Source organism: Protopterus annectens, chromosome 4.part0 (genome assembly GCF_019279795.1).
Source record: "Protopterus annectens isolate FY-2018-M chromosome 4.part0, PAN1.0, whole genome shotgun sequence".
NCBI classification, from domain to species: Eukaryota; Metazoa; Chordata; order Ceratodontiformes; family Protopteridae; genus Protopterus; species Protopterus annectens.
In genome coordinates, this window is record NC_056733.1 from 105098534 (window position 1) to 105115795 (window position 17262).

At 37.7% G+C, this 17262-nt stretch overlaps 1 protein-coding gene across 2 annotated transcripts in view; it reads right to left on the reverse strand.

Annotated features, from left to right (window-relative positions):
• Positions 1–17262, reverse strand: part of DHRS7C (dehydrogenase/reductase 7C) — a 185281-nt gene that overhangs the window by 89796 nt on the left and 78223 nt on the right. For both annotated transcript variants that reach the window (XM_044069637.1, XM_044069638.1), the window contains exon 5: positions 13252–13344. In XM_044069637.1, coding sequence (XP_043925572.1) covers positions 13252–13344 — 93 coding nt within the window. The remainder of the gene's footprint in view (positions 1–13251; positions 13345–17262) is intronic.

Here is a 17262-nt window from a genome sequence, read left to right on the forward strand (position 1 = left end):
GATGTGAATCCCTTCATGATAAGGTGGGCAATGTAGAAGGTCTTCCTAACTACTTTAGCAATATGAGTGTCGAATGAAAGGCTACTGTCAACCTGGGTTCCCAGGTCCCTGATAACTTCTTCTGTGATCAGGGAATTGCCACCTATATGGTAGCTAGGGGTAACCTTATTTTTCCCGAAGGGTATGACTATGCATTTCTTGGCATTTAACTTTAGGCCATGGCTCTGGCACCAGTTATCCGTTTCTGTGAGACCCTTCTGAAGGATATCTGTGTCGGATGTGTTTTCAACTACGGCGCCCAGTTTGCAGTCATCTGCAAACTTTGTCAGCCATAACCCTCCTGTGTTTGCTTGTACTTCAGAGAAGTAGATGCCAAACAAGAGTGGGCCCAGGACTGAGCCCTGTGGGACACCACTTGTGACAGGCTTTGAGTCTGACATGGCGCCAGCAACTCTGACCCTGTGGGTTCTGTCACTCAGCCAGTTTGCAACCCATCTTGTAATGTATGGGTTTACATTTAAGTTGATGAGTTTTTCAATGATACCCGAGTGGGGTATTGTATCGAAAGCCTTCGCCAGGTCTAGGTAGGCTGTATGGACTGCCTTTCCTCATCAATGGCCTTGGTGACTGATTCAAAAGTCAACCAAGTTTAAAAGGCATGATCTGCCTTTGACAAAGCCAAACTGGGTTGGATCCAAAGTCTGCAAATTCCCTATGTCTTTATTTATGAGATCCATTATGATCCTCTCCATGGCTTTGCAGATAAGGCTTGTCAAGCTAATGGGACAGTAATTTCCAGGGTCGGTGGAGGCACGCCTTTGTGGAGTGGGACCACAGTCGCTGTGCCACTCCCTGGGTATGTATCCGGAGGTGAGACTAAGATTAAACAGCAGTCCTAACTGTGGGTTTAATTCCTCGTTGAGTTAATGGAGCACACAGCCGGGGACACCATCAGGTCCCATGGATGCTGTGTTCTTTGCCTTTGAGAGAGCAGTTCTCACCTGGGCGTTAGAGATGTTTGGGGGGCTACAATCATTTGGTATAGATATCTCTCCTTTAGGGGGGGAGGGGAGGGAGAAGTTTGCACTGAACCTGTCAGCCAGTATGTTGGCAATGTCTGTAGGATCAGTAATCTTCACATCATTTTGAACTAATTCTGAGCATATCTGGGCGTTTCCTCCTAGGTTTCTGACATAGCTAAAGAATGCCTTATTGTTGTCTTTAGAGTCCTTGGCTATTTTTTTCTCAAAATTAGCTTTGGATGATTTTATGAGAGCTCTTAGCTTTTTACTTATAGTGATCAGCGGTGTCTTACCTTTTAAGGATTTTGCTCTATCTTGTAGTAGCTTTCTCCTTTTGTTGTAGAGTTTGTTTATGGCTGGGGTCCACCAGACTGGATGCTTGCCTTTGGTACAAAGAGTCTTTGTTTTGCTTGGGATTGCCTGATCCATGCAGCCCTGCAGGTGCTGGTAGAAGGCATTTGTGAGTGATTCAGCGGTTTGAGTAATGTTTACCGCCGGCTCAGGGGCCTTAAAGGAGACCACACTAGTCTTTAGAAGTGTGAAGTCGGCTTTCGAGAAGTTCTTTACTGTGGTCTTTTTCATTTCGGGTGGGGGCGGGATGAGGACCTCCAGCAAGATTAGTTTGTGATCTGATCTCACCAGTGAGGGGTATACTTCCGGCATTGAACATTATGCTCCCATGTTCGTGATGATGAGATCAAGTATGTTTTCTCCTCTTGTGGGGATGGTGACTAGTTGTTCCATGGCATTTGAGTTTATGAATTCCAGGAACTTTTGGGCTAGAGTGTTTGGGCTTGAATAGTGTTCCCAGTCTATATTAGGGTAGTTGAAGTCACCTAGTATGATGGTGTTCGGAGATACATTTATCCCCTCCAGTGTTTTCAGGAAGGCCATATGAGGTTCCTGAGTTTGCGAGGGTGGCCTGTAACATGCTACAAATTGCAGAGCAGTCTTGCCTATGGTTAATTGCACCTGGATGGTTTCTGATGCATTGTGCGTTGCCACCAATCTTGAGGTGTGGGTGTCCTTGATGAATATGGATACCCCTCCTCCTTTCTTGGTATTGTCCGGGTTTTGGGGTCGGAACGCATGATATGAGGTAAAACCTGATAGTGCTGGGGTGCTCTCAGGAGCCTTGAACCAGGTTTCTGTCACAGCACAGACATCGATGTTCTCCATACTGAGAAGGGCCTAGAGTGCGTGCATCTTGAGGTTGAGACTTCTGGCATTGAGCAGCATTACCCTTAGTTTTTTTTCTTTGTTGTGTTCTAGGGTGGTAGGTTTAGAATTTGAGCCTTGCCTAAAAAAGGCACTATGGGGGTGGCAAGAGCCTTTGCCAAAATCCGGAATCCCAGGGGTAACAAGTGCAAGCCATCCCTTGCGAAGCAGCGTGGCTTGTCCAGCATGTCATCCCAGGCAGACAGACATTGGATCCCCTTTGAATGACACCAGAGTTTAAGCCAATTGTTAAAGCTGATCATCTTATCTCTGTATTGTGGCATCATTCTTGGTGAAGGTAGGATACTGCTCAAGGTCAGGGTCATACCTGCTTGGGCTACATAATCAGAGAGCTCCTCTATGTCTCTTTTCATGTAGTCCAAGGAGGTACGTCTCAGGTCGTTAACACCAGCGTGGACAATGATTGAGTCGTACTTGTACCTGCTGTTGAGAGACCTGAGTGCATGCGTTATGTGGCGGATTCTAGCACCTGACAGGCAGCTTACTGTGACCTTCTCCTTACTCAGTCTGGACGTCAGTGTGTCTGACTATGGAGTCACCAATGACTAGTGTGTCTGGCATTGTGTTTGGCCTTAAGGGCTGTGACTGCTTGACACTCTGACTGTGTGGTCTATGTGTTGCAGGTGTTGTGTTCTGAGGTGGTAGTTGTTTGGGTGTCTGCTTTGGTGGCCTCTGCTGTTTTGGTAGATTTTTGATCAGAGCCTCCGAGTATGTCTTTGTGTGTTTATGTGTATGATTTGAGGTTGTGATGGTATTATGTGAGACTGGGTCTATAGAGTGTGTGGTTACCTTCTCCTCCTGTCTGGTCTTGCCAGTCCTATGTTGAGAGAGCTCAGCCTCCAGTTTGGCCATATAGTTGCATCTCTCGCATGTATTTGTGTTTTGTGGGAGGAGGAGAGGGTTGTCTGTGTACATGAGGCAATTGTAACATTGCCTCAATATTCCCAGGTTCACCAGCTGAACAGGAGAGGACATTAGCAACTGATCCCTCGACATGCTAGAAGGAATAGACAGAAAAACTTAAAAAAAGGTTCTGGGGGATGTGGGTGACCGAGAAACAGGGTTTGCTTTTTTGGGGTACTTTCTATAAGAAGAGTGCTGTATCGAGGTGATAAGTACTGTAGGAGCAAGTGCTTGGCTATACAGATAGAGAATAGTCTACTTGGGAGTCAAGTAGAGATAATTTATAGTTGTAGGATACACTAAATAGAACAGTAGTATACTTTGAGGAAGGTAGTTTTAAGGGAAAATTTGAAGAGTGGACTTTAGGTAGCCCTAATAGTTTAAATCTGCTTAACCGGCACTGCCCTAGTGTGCAACGGTAGCAGCTCCGCGCTAACGCGCGTTTAGCGTGTTTTATAGCAGGGGGCTGAAAGGAGCTAGGAATTGGCCCAAAACGACCAATGGACTACTAGTTTCTGGCTGAAACTTCACCAAATCAGACAAAAAGGTTGTTCAGTGCTTCCCACTCCCACTGGTAAGCAAAGAAACTTCCCTCCTTCCAAATAAGGCAATGGATCAGTATCAGGAACTAAAAACAAAGCCCAGGGATCAGCAACTCTGAAACTGGACTACTCTAGTTCAGTGAGGCGGGAAAATAAGAGATTTTTTTTTGTTTTTTTGTTTTTTTTTTACAGAGACAAGGAAAATAACATCATAACATCATAACAAGTCTGAACAGTGTGTTTGGAGTTAAATATACAAGATTTCCTTCTTGCAGTTGTAAACTGTCCAACCTTTAGTACCTGTTTTTAATTGGAAACAAGGATCCTGCAGGTGAAAGCAATTAATCTTCACCTAATAGTGTGTTATGAATGAAGTCTAAAAGGTAAGTCTAGCTTTTTAAGGGATATTAACAAGTAGTCCAATGAGAATAAATGAATTTGGAACTGTGGCAAGTGAATAGTTATACAGGTAGTTGCCTCCCCAGCAGTCTTAGTACTTTAATGCATTAAATAAAACCAAGCACAATTTGGTTTATTTTTTAAGAGTAGTCAGTGACATTTTTTCTTAAAGATAAAAGTTCTTTACTGAAAGCATGTACATTAGAACATACAGTTATCTGTGCAAGTGGGAACATAGTTCTTAGCATGTACTTTAGAATGGTTGACTATCTTTAGAATATTTAATGCCAATGTATATAGCCATCAGTTTGGGACATCTGCTCCTATTTGAAGGGGTTAACTCCCTTTTCAGAAACTGTATATGGTCTTCTGTGTTGGAGGTGAGTTAAGCGGAACTGAGTTTTGAAATTTATTTAATTTTATTATTATTATTATTTCTTGGGTGTTTTTATTGAAATAAAATATCTGGAAAATATGACATAGGCTCAAATAGAGATGACAAGTAGTAACTGCATACAAGATCAGCCTTACTGTGCACAAATAATTTGCAAGTTGGAATATATGTGCTAAAGAAATGTTAGGTACAATATATAGGAGAAATACTTTTCATCAGAATGGCTGCTTTGTCAATATTAGCATGGAATGTAAATGGCCTTATGGGTATAGTCAAAAAATACAGTACAGAATTATAAGCATAAGTATAGGGTGCAAATAGTAATTTTACAGATGGTATATTTGGATAGAAGTGAGCATGTAAATTTGATAAAGAAATGATTTCAGGGTAGCCATTCAGCAGTTATATCAGGGGACAGGAGAGAAGGCATAATAAAACTTATTAAAAGAGGTATGTTGATTATGGTAGAAGAGGTGGAAATGCACAATAACCGTAGATTTTTGGTAGTGGATTCTTGATAGTGAAGGAGGTTTAAGCTGGCATATATTTATATTCCACCAAAACTACTATTATGATATTTAGGAGAATTTGAGGAAAATAATAATATTTAACCAGGGAATATTATTTATTGATGGGGACTGGAGCCTGATTTGTGATAGTGGGGATATATCAGAGGACCTAGAAGTGAAATATAACAAAATAGGCCAGATTTCTTGAGTACTTAATACTTTATCACACTCCCATGTTTAGTTGAACAGACTGCAGTAGAAACAGAGAGGTCATGGAACTGTGGTGGTCAGGAAGTGTTCCTTGCTCTAGAAGTTGCATGATCTCAGAGTTAGTATATCTAGATACCTGGGAGTGTTAGGGGTACAGTTTTTCATGAGGGGGATGCAGGTGGTTGCCACCTGTAAAAACATGTTTTATATGTTTTGCTGAAGTCAACCTTATGCAATGTTCACTTAAAAGTTTCTGTCCTTATTGCTGCAATGTCTTTATAGTTTCATGGTTAATAAATAAATAATAGACAATTGGCATATATACAACCATAGCCAATAAGCCTTATCAGAAGTTCCCCAATCTCAAGGAGGGCAACACTGGTTGCTCCTGCAGAGAATCTGAGGCTGCCCATTCAATTACCTATGTATATTTTGAACGTGGTAAGAGTGATAGTCTGCCTAATGTAATGAAAGTCTGTTCCAGAGGAGTGGGATATAATGGATTAGGAATCATACCAACATGTCTTATTTAAGTTTTGATGAAAGTTTTGGTCCTTTTACTGGCTATGTGAGGAACCATTTGTTCTACAAAGGAACAGAAGATCAAGGAGGATCTTTTGTGGCTCAAAAGGCTAGACATAGATCACTATGGAGGAGTCTATACAAGAACGAGTACAGGGAGAAGGCTACCGATCTGTCTGAATATCTGAAAGTCTTGAAACCATTGACCTTTTTTGTTAAGAATTTCAGAGATCTCTCAAGCAGAATGAAATATTAAAAGAAATACATGCCAGACATGGGTCTGAAATTAAAATGTCTTTAGGTATAGAGGAGATGTCTTTGGAAATTAGCTAAGCCAGATAGAAGGATTTTCAGACTACTAAATAGACATGATGGTCAAAAGATAAGGAATTATCAATAATAATGTCTAGATGCCTTACAACAGTCTTTGGAGGAGTCTGTCCCTATATGGCATAACATTAATATTTTATGTTTACCAAAATGAACTGCACTGCATTCTTCACTTTTAGTTTGAGACCATCATCCTTGCACCATATCTTAACATGATCTAATCCATGTTGGAGCAAGTGTAAGTCAGTGGAAAAATGAATGGCAACACCTAAATTAAAATAATCTTGAAAATGAAATAACCATTGAGTAGGTCTGTTGGTTTGAAGGTTTGAGAAATGGATACCATACAGGAGATTCCAGCAATGAGCCCTGTTGCACATCACTTGTAACATTTTGCTTTCAGAAGTAGTACCTATGACTCTAACCATAAATGCTCTATTGTACAAGCAATTAGCTACTTGTTGCACAATAAATGGATTTATATTCAGATTTATAAGTCTGTCAATAATGCCTGGAAATGGAAAAGTATGAAAGGCCTTGAAGAGGCCAATGTATGCTGTATGTACTGTATAAGTGCTAATTATTGCTTTGGTGACTTTTTCAAATATATTAATGAGATTAAAGGGGCAGGACCTGCCTTTGATAAAGCCAAATGGAGGAAGGTCAAGGGCTAAGAAATGTTCAATTTCCAGATGAACATGATCTGAGATAATACACTCAATAGCTTTACATATGAGGGAAGGGAGCTTGATGAATTTATAGTTACCAGCATCTGTGGTTGAGCCACCCTTGTTTAATGGGATGACAATGGCTGTGTTTCAGCCTTCAGGAATGTAACCAGTGGGCAGGCTTATATTAATGAGATTGTGTAGGGGTTCAAATAGGACATTTTTGATACTGATAAGCAGGTAACCTGCTATGTTAAAAGGACCCATAGATGAAGTGCTCTTAGAATATGAGTGAGCTGAGAGGACTTGTTGCATAGTAATCATAAGGGATAGCTAATACTGCGAAATCTGTGAAATAGTTATAATTGTGGGTGTAGTAAAATGTGCACTAAAGTTTTCAGCTATGCTGTTAGCTATTCCCTTTAGGTCAGAGAGGACAATATTATTGTGGACTAGCTCAAAACATTGCTGGGTGTTACTTCTTACCTTCTCGACATAAAGTAAGATTTTCAGTTATTTTGTTTTCAGTGGCTATTTTAAGTTTATACTCTGCTTGAGCTTCCTAAAGAGGATATAATGAGACATATTACAAGTATTAATTTATTTCTCTTGTTATATAGTTAATTTATACCGGTACTCTACCACAGGGTTTGTTTTTTTAAGTTTCTCATTATATTTAGTGCAGATAGAGACTACCTTATCAGTACAGCTATTTAAGTGAGAGCACAAGTCAGAGGTAGCAGCTTTAAGAGCAGGGTTGTTGAAAGAGAACTAAAGTGGAATTTAAGTTATCTAGTAAGTGAAAAAATGTTTGCTTTTGAGAAGTCCCTAATGACAGAGATATTTGAAGAAGTACCACCAAAAAAAGGTCAGTTATGCATGGTGTAATTTAATAAGGGAATATGATACACAAGGTGATGTGCAATAAGGGACCATATTTGTGTGGACAAGATTAAGGATATTTAGTGCCATAGTATTATGTTCACTATTTTTACAATAGAGTCAAAATTTTTAATGTCAAGGAAGCATTATACATGCTGAACATTGGTGGTAGTGTCAGCCAGTTTATTAACAGATAGCTAACATTCCATACTGTAAAGATGCTGAGGTTAACCATTGATCCTGTCTGTAAGACCTTATACTTCTGTAAAGGGCAAGTATATAATAAATGTCAAATTCTTTCTTGGCTGACAAGATTTATTGATTTTTTTCTCAATTCTGTTGTTTTCTATTTCCCATCAGTGAGAAAAGCCAAAATAAATAAATAAATAAATAATGAAATACCTCTATGGCTCCTTCCCCGGCAACATGCAAGATTACAGCACACTGCATCTGTTCAGATTTTTCAGTTACTCTGCTTGCAGTGAGAAATAAATCAGAGTTCTGCATCCAGAGTTTCTTCTTTTCAGCCAGGTTTCCTTCTTGTGACACAAGTATTCCAGAAAGGTTCAAAGCCATGTCTCCAATAAAACTTATACCCCTGTACTTCCAAATACCAAAACTCTAGATTACAAATATATTTTATTCATCTTTGCAAATGTATTTCTTCAGGTCTGGTGCATATTTTACCACTCTCACAACATCTCATGTAAGGAAGGGTAATAAATAAATACCATGCACTTTGTCAGCAGATGAATGAACTATTGCCAACACATCTCAGAACCATTCATTATGTGAACATTGGTTGAGTGTACATTTGTTATGGGTATGGGTACACACTATGTGCTGAGTGTTTGTGCAATTCAGTGTCCTGAGCAGCACTTACTTCAAGGTAAGTGCAGTCACAGAGTTGGTTATATTAGTTGGGGTGGTGTGCTTATCTCCTGCAAGGGTTTAAGAAACATATTTCAGATTTCAGATAAGTTTTTTGTTTTAAATGTGGAGCAAAAGTACTGACAATCTGAATATGTTGTGTGCTTCTCTTTTCATGTCTTTGGCAGGTATAAGTGATTTTCTTCATGATAATGAAACAGGTGTGTGTGTGTGTGTGTGTGTGTGTGTGTGTGTGTGTGTGTGTGTGTGTGTGTGTGTGCATGTGTGCGTGTGTGTCTGTGTGCGTGTGTGCATATGTGCATACTCTGAGTGATGTATGGACCAATGTTGTGTTTGGTCTGCTTTTGTGGGACATATGGGGGTTAGTGGAGTGAATGTGTGAGTGACCATGAAGCAAATGCATGTGTTTGGTTTTAGTAAGCTCTCTTTTCTCACATAGGGGGCACATGTATGAATGTATTGGAGCTGTACATGCCAAATGTCAACAAGTGGTTTTATGTTACATACTTGCATGGCATATGAAGCTGTGTTTTGTGTGTGTGTGTGTGTGTGTGTGTGTGTGTGTGTGTGTGTGTGTGTGTGTGTGTGTGTGTGTGTGTGTGTGTGTGTGTGTGTATGTGTGTGTGCACACGCTCAAGCGCACAGGATTGGGGATAGTGGCATATATGCATATAATTATATATGTATATAGTTATACATATGCAAATACACACAAACACACACACACACACACATATATATATATATAGGTGATGTAGATTTGGTCACTTTTTCACTTTATCACAGAAAAAAATTGTGGTTAAAAATCATCAACTTGCTGTAAATCGACTATAGTATAATTCTGAGACATTTCACTTTCTCCACAGTAGTGAAACGACAGTTATTATATATAAGTTACAGAAGTGTAGCTGCAGAGTTCCCAGGTCAGAGGATGGGAAGGGTGTAGCGCCCAATGTAAAAAAGTTACATTTGAAATGTTCATTCAGGGTAGGGACTTGAGTGATGTTTAGGGATAGTTCCGTGGGTTTATTTTGTCAGTGTAGTTTTTTAATTTACATTTGTGATCAATGTATTTTGCTGGTTTTATTTCATGATGCAAGTAATTGTAGATGAAATTGTTCAAAGTATTGTGTCTTGATCAGTTTCTTCTATTATCTTTCATAGTATACTCATATAGATAGATTTTGTCGCAGCATGCATTTATCAAGTGCCACTAGTTTTGGTAAATTTTGTTAGTGGTTACAGTGGTCAAATTATATTACAGTAAAACTGCAGCAGTTCAACCGTAATATACTTTCTGAAGTTGTCAAAATTTCTCTATGGTTGTTTGACAAAGGAATTAGTATATTTCATTTCTGGGGGTGTGGGAGCAGAATCCCCCCCCCCATGTAAAAGCAATCCGTTAATTTTGTTTAAGCAATCACTAATGTAAGCCATTCGTTTACATTTGCAATCATGTTAGTGATCACCAATGAACTTTTTAAATGTATCTGTTGTTTAATGAAAGCTCATACCCTATGTAAAGAAATACAATCACACACACATATATATATATATATATATATATATATATATATATATATATATATATATATATATATATATATATATAGAGAGAGAGAGACAGAAAATCTTACAGTTCTCAATTTTACATATATATATATATATATATATATATATATATATATATATATATATATATGGGTTTACTATCAAAATATCGACATTCATATACATGAATGGTCAATAATTCGAAAATGACGTCATCCTGCATGAATACTAATGAGTTAAAATTTTGATTCAGTTGATCGACATCAACAGATTCGACATTTATATCGAAATTGAAACGTGATGGCAGTGTAGGTGCAAACGTACATTAAACACCTACACTATCATTCACGTTTTAGCAGGGGGTCAAGCCCCCCTGCACCCCCCTGTGGGGGACTGCGCCCCCCCACACTGCCTGCAAATTAAATATTCTAACTCCGAGATCGCACTACAGTGAGGAAAGGGATACATTTCCCAATCTGCACTGTACCGCTACTCAACTCATAACATCGAGTTCATATCAATGAATGCACACTTGCATTCGCTGATAAGTGATCTCAATGTCCTAACGTTCAGCAATACAGAAAGTCAACTAACTAACATTTGACGTTCCGCGTTAGCTGAAGTAACGTTCAACATTTTGATAGCAAACCGTATATAGATATATATATTTATATATATATATATATATATATATATATATATATATATATATATATATGTATTTATATATATGTGTGTGTGTGTGTATATCTGTATGTGTGTAAGTATGCATATTCCATTCACTGGCTGTAAAACGGATGATTTCATAGCCAATGATTGTGTAGTTGCAATGTGCTTGTAAAGTCAACCATCAAATTTAACAATGTGGTGTTTGAATGCTCAACCTTAGAAATTTAGGAATATAGCTTAAAAATAACACACAGCTACAAGGCATGTTGTCTGAACTCCAGAACTGATTTTTGTAGAACCTTTAAGTACAATATGACATGCTAATCACTGTAGTAGCTCACTAGCTTTTAAAGTTATACACAATGTATCAAAGAGTCGGTTAGGCGCAGGTGTAGAGCAGTATTAATGGAATGAAGAACGGGGAATAGATGATATGGAGTCCTTCAAAGGGGGGGGAGATGAGACAAGAATGCAAAAAAGCAGAATATATATTTTGTGTCCAATATCAAGTGCATAATAATATGACAAGTAGCTATATTATTGTTAATAAAGAAAAAGATACCCCAAAAAGTTTGCACAACTATGTATTATTGATGCAATGTAATAAAATGACACTGACTGATGCAGTCTTGCGATATGACCACACAACAGGGAGAAACCAAACTATATGCAATGCAGCATCACCATACCTACCATTTAGCAAAACTAAGGCTAGTATATTCTGTACATAATTAAAACTCTATAGGAAGGTTAGTATCATGTATACAATGTAGGCTCATGTACATAGTCAGTGCAGCTGATTCTGTGGAAAAGTAAGACAGTTACTTTGTCTCTTTCCATACTGATGTAGCCCTACTACCCCATTATTACAGACACATCAAAGTAGCTACTACATTCCCATGGTATAATACCCAGGCCTAGTTTCCATATCAGCTACAGGATTTCCAAGGTCTGAGAGTATATGGTTTCAATAGTGCTGCAATAATTTCAAACACGACTCTTTAAATAACATCTGTAAATTATTATGAAAATATAAAGTTGCATCTGAATCAAATTAGTACTTAGGCCACAAAATCAGAATTAATTTTAGGTGGAATAAATGTAAGGCCATGTGTTTCAGTAAACCAATAGTCACAGGTTCGTTCAGTATGGCTGGATGCTCTGTTCAAGATGTTTCTGTTATAAAAGCCATAGGGATTGTAGCTGATAAAAAAAATTAAAATTCATTGACCATGTGTCTTTGGTGCATTCAAGGATGCTGAAATTACTGGGCATATAAAATAGTTCCATCAAGATGTCCAGCAATGCTGTATGCAATCTTTGTAATTATACAATGACTGGCCATTAACCTTCTAAAACGAGCACGCTGATTGGCCAGCCCAACCACGTGCCCATTGTATATACCAACTGAAAAAGGTCCGGTTGCCCTGACTTTTTTCCATTGGTACATTCTTTAATTTTAACTTTTTTTCAACAAAAATTAAAACAAAATTTGTAGTCTGGACTCCAGACATATGAGAGAGACACCATGCAGAAAATACAAGGGAAATCAGATACATTGTCTAAAACTAAAGACACATACCTGATTTCCCTTGTATTTCCTCCATTCTGTCTCTCTCCTACCCTAAACTTCCCAAACCTTTTTTTAAATAAAAAAAAGAAAGGAAAAGTGAAGCAACAGAGATCTTCTTTGGTCCGTTGCTTACTTTCTCGAGCAGTGATGTATTGGGTATGCATCGGAACACAATTCCCATATGCATGCGCAGTACATCAACACAAGTAAGCAGTATACCACCAGCTGTGGAAGAACAGTAATGCACCGTTGTACAAAGACATTATTTAAGAAAAGTATTTTTTTCTTAAATAATGTCATTGTATAATAGCAATAACTGACTCCGTGGTTGTGGTATATTGAAATTTACCCACAGTTGGCTTTATTTAATCACTTGGGCTTCGCCCTCATGATTAAACCATGCCAACCATGAGTATATTTCAATATACCACACCGGTGTCATTGGTTATTGCTATATTATCTAATTCATGCTCATTTAGCTTATATCAGACAACTATTGCAGTGTTAGGCAGATAACTTCAGTTTTACTTAAATATGATGTAGCTTGCATATATGGTACCACATGTGTATAGCTTCTAAAGTAGAGCTGCAAGAAATGAGTCAGTTTATACTGATGGGAAAATAATTAATGGCAAATATCAGTGAGGCCTAAGTAGTTTATATTTCATGGATGTATGCATTACTAGCACTATCGAGATACAAAACTCTGGTGCTTATTTTCTGTGCTCCTGTTGGCTGAAATGTAGTGTACAAGTCCCTACACAATTTCATTCTAACTCATACCTGTACAGAACAGCTTTCCCTCTTACAGATCCCTACTCTAAATTAACTATGCCCATTTACACTCACATAGTTAGTAAGGTACAGTGAGTAAATATCTAATGCAAGAAATAGTAAGAGTTGTACAATTTGCAAAAATTACACATAATGAAAAAATGTCAACTTACATGCTGCACGAAATGGAATTCCCAGCCTTCCTTGTATGTTGCTGACCAGCATAATTTGACCAGATCTTCTTGAAGTCATGGATGGTAGAAGAGCTAAAGAAAACCAAAACACAAATCTTAAAGTGGCCTGCATATGAATAATACAAATAGGTTTTAAAGATAAGACAGGTCTTAGCTTTTTATAACAGGGTAACAATGTGTGCATAAAGGGATGCAGCCATATATCAAGGTTCTACACTTAGGAAATGTACTGCTGTTTGTCTAGCCTGGCCAGCCAGAGTTCACATTTTTGTCGGAAAGTGTACTCATGTAAACAAATGACTGATATCTCACAACAGTTGAAGTGCTTCCCACAATGTGTTATGAATCTAGAGGGATACAAGGCCAGTATTGGAGACAGGATGAAAGACTGCTGCACTCATTTTGAGAAACGACACAGGCAGACACAGTACTGGATTTATAAAGTTTTTAGTGGGGGTCTCCAGGTCACAGGAGTCATCAAAGTTCAATATAGGTGAAAGTATAAAAGCCAGCACTCCCTTAAAAACAAATATCTGGTACGTTTATACCCAGTTAACAGGTCCATACTAGTTTTTATTATTTAACTGAGACCACTCTGCTGGTGAATTAATTTATATTGTAGGCAGTCAAATTGAAAGGTAAACAGTTACAGTTAATATACTTTGTAGTTATATTATAAAATATTATTAACAAGACACATTAGAAAGCCCACCTGAGCAGACAAGTACCATACAGCTTTCACCATGAAATCAAGAAACAACAGATTGTGAGAACTCATTAGACCTACATAGTTAACAAGCAAAGTTAACAAGGGCACTAAATAGACACACACACACAGGCAAATATGATAATGTTTCATAGCCAGATATGCTTTTTAAATGCAACAAGGCATATTCTGCCACATATTATGTGGACTGTGAAATTTATAATAAAGTAATCAGATATTTGAATGATTCCCTTCCTCAGATTCACCCTGAAACTGAAGCAGTGTAGTACTGAACTTAGTCAGAGGCAAATTCCAAGGAAGGTCTTGTTATTCTGTAAAATAAGCAATGATAGCTGATTTGTGCCTCTGTAGTTTATTATAATCCACTTTGCTGACTAACAGCTAAATCACATATGAAATGATGTGCAATGAATTTTCTGGTGGAAGCAAAAACCAAAAATGTATGTATCCTACATCTTTTGTTTTCTAGTTACAGTTGTACAGATAGTCAGAATTAAGTCAGAGGGTTAAGAAAGTGTAATGTGGAGAAGCAATTAACTGATCCCATTTCATTTATATTCCCTCTAGAACTACTACAAGTAAAGCTACTTAAGCACTTTTTGATGTGATATTGGAAGATTCAGTAACAGTATTCCCACCACAGTTCGAACAACTGATGTCTGGGACTCTTACAGGACCTGGGCTCATATAATATACAGTAGCAGTACGTGTCATTTAACATATTACTTCTGAACTGAATCATGGGCAACAAATTCCCAAACATGGTCAGCCATGCTGACCCAGGTGCTGTGTCTCCTCTACCAGTAGTCCCTCTCCTTAACATGAAAGTTATTCCATATGTCATGGCTCTCAAATTGACATACCATTATGTCAAGCTTATAAATGAGAAACCCTGGGAAACAAATAAAACTTACAGGTTGGACAGACTACCCATTCACAGTATTAATACTCAACAATACAGCCTTCAGGGAATTTTAAATTAGATCCACTCTTTTCTTTTATCAACAATGAAGGATATAAAAAAGCCAGAAGTTGACTAGAAGAATCGAGAGTGCACTGGAGATGAAGCAAAGACAGGGTTTGGGAGATGGAGATGAACAGGAATAGAACAAAAGAATCTGGAAATATTGGACTTTCTTGGACTTTGTTAAACTTTTAGAAAACTCTAAAGCATGTGCCCTACTTCATGTCATTAACATTTAGAGACTAAAATCAATAACCTGGAAACTGACAAATGAGAGATTACAAATCAATAATTATATTTGTGAAATAGGACAGAACAAGAAAATCTGGAAATATTGGACTTGTCTGGACTTTGTTAAATTTGTATGGGACTCTAAAACATATGCTATAATTCATGTCATTAAAGTTCAGAAAAATACTCAGGAGAGGGGAAGAGGAGAGAGACAGTTAATTGTAAGCAAAACAAAAAAAATCTTAACAGTATTACTTAAGTGTTGCATGATTTTCTCTGCATGTTATAAAGTAAAGTTTTTCAGTTATTTTAAGTGTAATGGGGATACTAATGTAAATAGGTGCTTCTGTCTATTCTTTTGGTTTCTTTCTCCCTTCTTTCCTCTTTCACCTTGTTTAAGTTTAAGAAATGTAGGCACTGCAATGTAAAACAAAACAAAAAGGGATGATCTGGTTAAAAGAGCATGACAAAAGAAAAATTGGTGTGCTTTTTATCATTCTTGCATAGGGGAATGACTATGTCAAGGCCTTTAGCTTTATACAGTAACACGTTTTGACAGAAAGCAAGTAAATGGAAATGAATATTGAACATTACCAGGTCCTTTTTCTAGTAAACAGTCCTGTATCTGGTTCTTATGTCACTAGCAGACAATTTGATAAAGAGAAATGACTTGGAAATAATGTTTTCTGAAAGCATTCAAGTGTTTTCCCAGCTGAGAGAGCTGTAATTATAAGCCAAAACCAGACAGCAATTAATAGAATCACAGGCTCCACCATGCATTTTAGCATGCTACAGGAGACACACTTGGAAAGAACTGATCATATGAATTTGATAAAGAAAGAATTTCAGTCCAGATATTCAGCAGGATATCAAGGATAAAGGAAAAGAGGAATACTTATATTAATTGCAAGAGGAGCTCCAATAGTGATAGAAGAGGAAAAAGATAATAATGGCAGATTTGTAGTGCTAAGAGGCTACTGGCAAGGGAGGAGGATTATACTAGCATATATTTACATTCCAGCTAAAACTGCTATAATGGAGCTTAAGAAACTTCTGTGAGAAATAATCGGTTTTCAGCAAAGAATTTTACTTATAGGTGGGGACTGGAATTTGATTTTCAGCAGTGAAGATGTGTCTGGGGGGCCCAGAAGGGAAAATATAACAAAGGAGAGTAGATTTTTTGAAGGAATTTATGAAAATATTTAGCATGGAAGATTTGAATTCATACGAGTATAAAACACAGGTGAACCAGAGCAAAAACGGCTGTAGCAGTTCTATTGCAGTTAAGTAATCACCAGTCCAAAGTAAAAAATCCAACTTCTTCTTTATTCCAACAAATAAAACAGACGAAATGAGCGCTTTCACGTATCCTTGATACGCTTCATCAGATTTTTTTTTTTTTTTTTTTTTTTTTTTTTGGCTGAAGATTTGAATTCAGTAATAGGAGTTTGGAGTGAATTTACATATTATTCTCCAAGATATAAAAACTGGGCTAGGCTATACAAACTTTACATTTCACAGGAGCATGTGCATTTAATTAAAATTCTTGATACTCATCCAATAACTATTTCAGATCATGCGTCAATAATAGCTAAAATAAAAGCTCTGGGTAATGAAATAAAAATGAAACATTGGCATTTCCCACCTATCTGTTGAAAAGAAGAATTTAAGGAATGGGTAGTGGAGATTATTCAGGAGCTGTTAGAGAGGATAGAAATTTCTTCTGAAAATATAGCTAGCAAGTGGGATAAAATTAAAGTGGAGTTTAACAATAGGGTGGAAATAAAAAAAGGGTGCTATGGTTAAGAAGTAACAAGAATTATTTAGAGGGACTGACACATGTTAAGGTAGTTCAGAATAGGGGGATCCTCACAGAACAAGAAGAGGATCAACTCTCTTCTGGGCCCCCCAGACACAAGCTCACACTAAACTCCTTGGGTTCATCATAGCTGATGAACTCAAATTCAACTTGCACATCCCCCAAAGCATAAATAAGACTCACCAGAAACTTGGTTTACTGTATCGCAACAAAAAAAAATTCTAACTACAAATGCCAGACTCTCCCTTG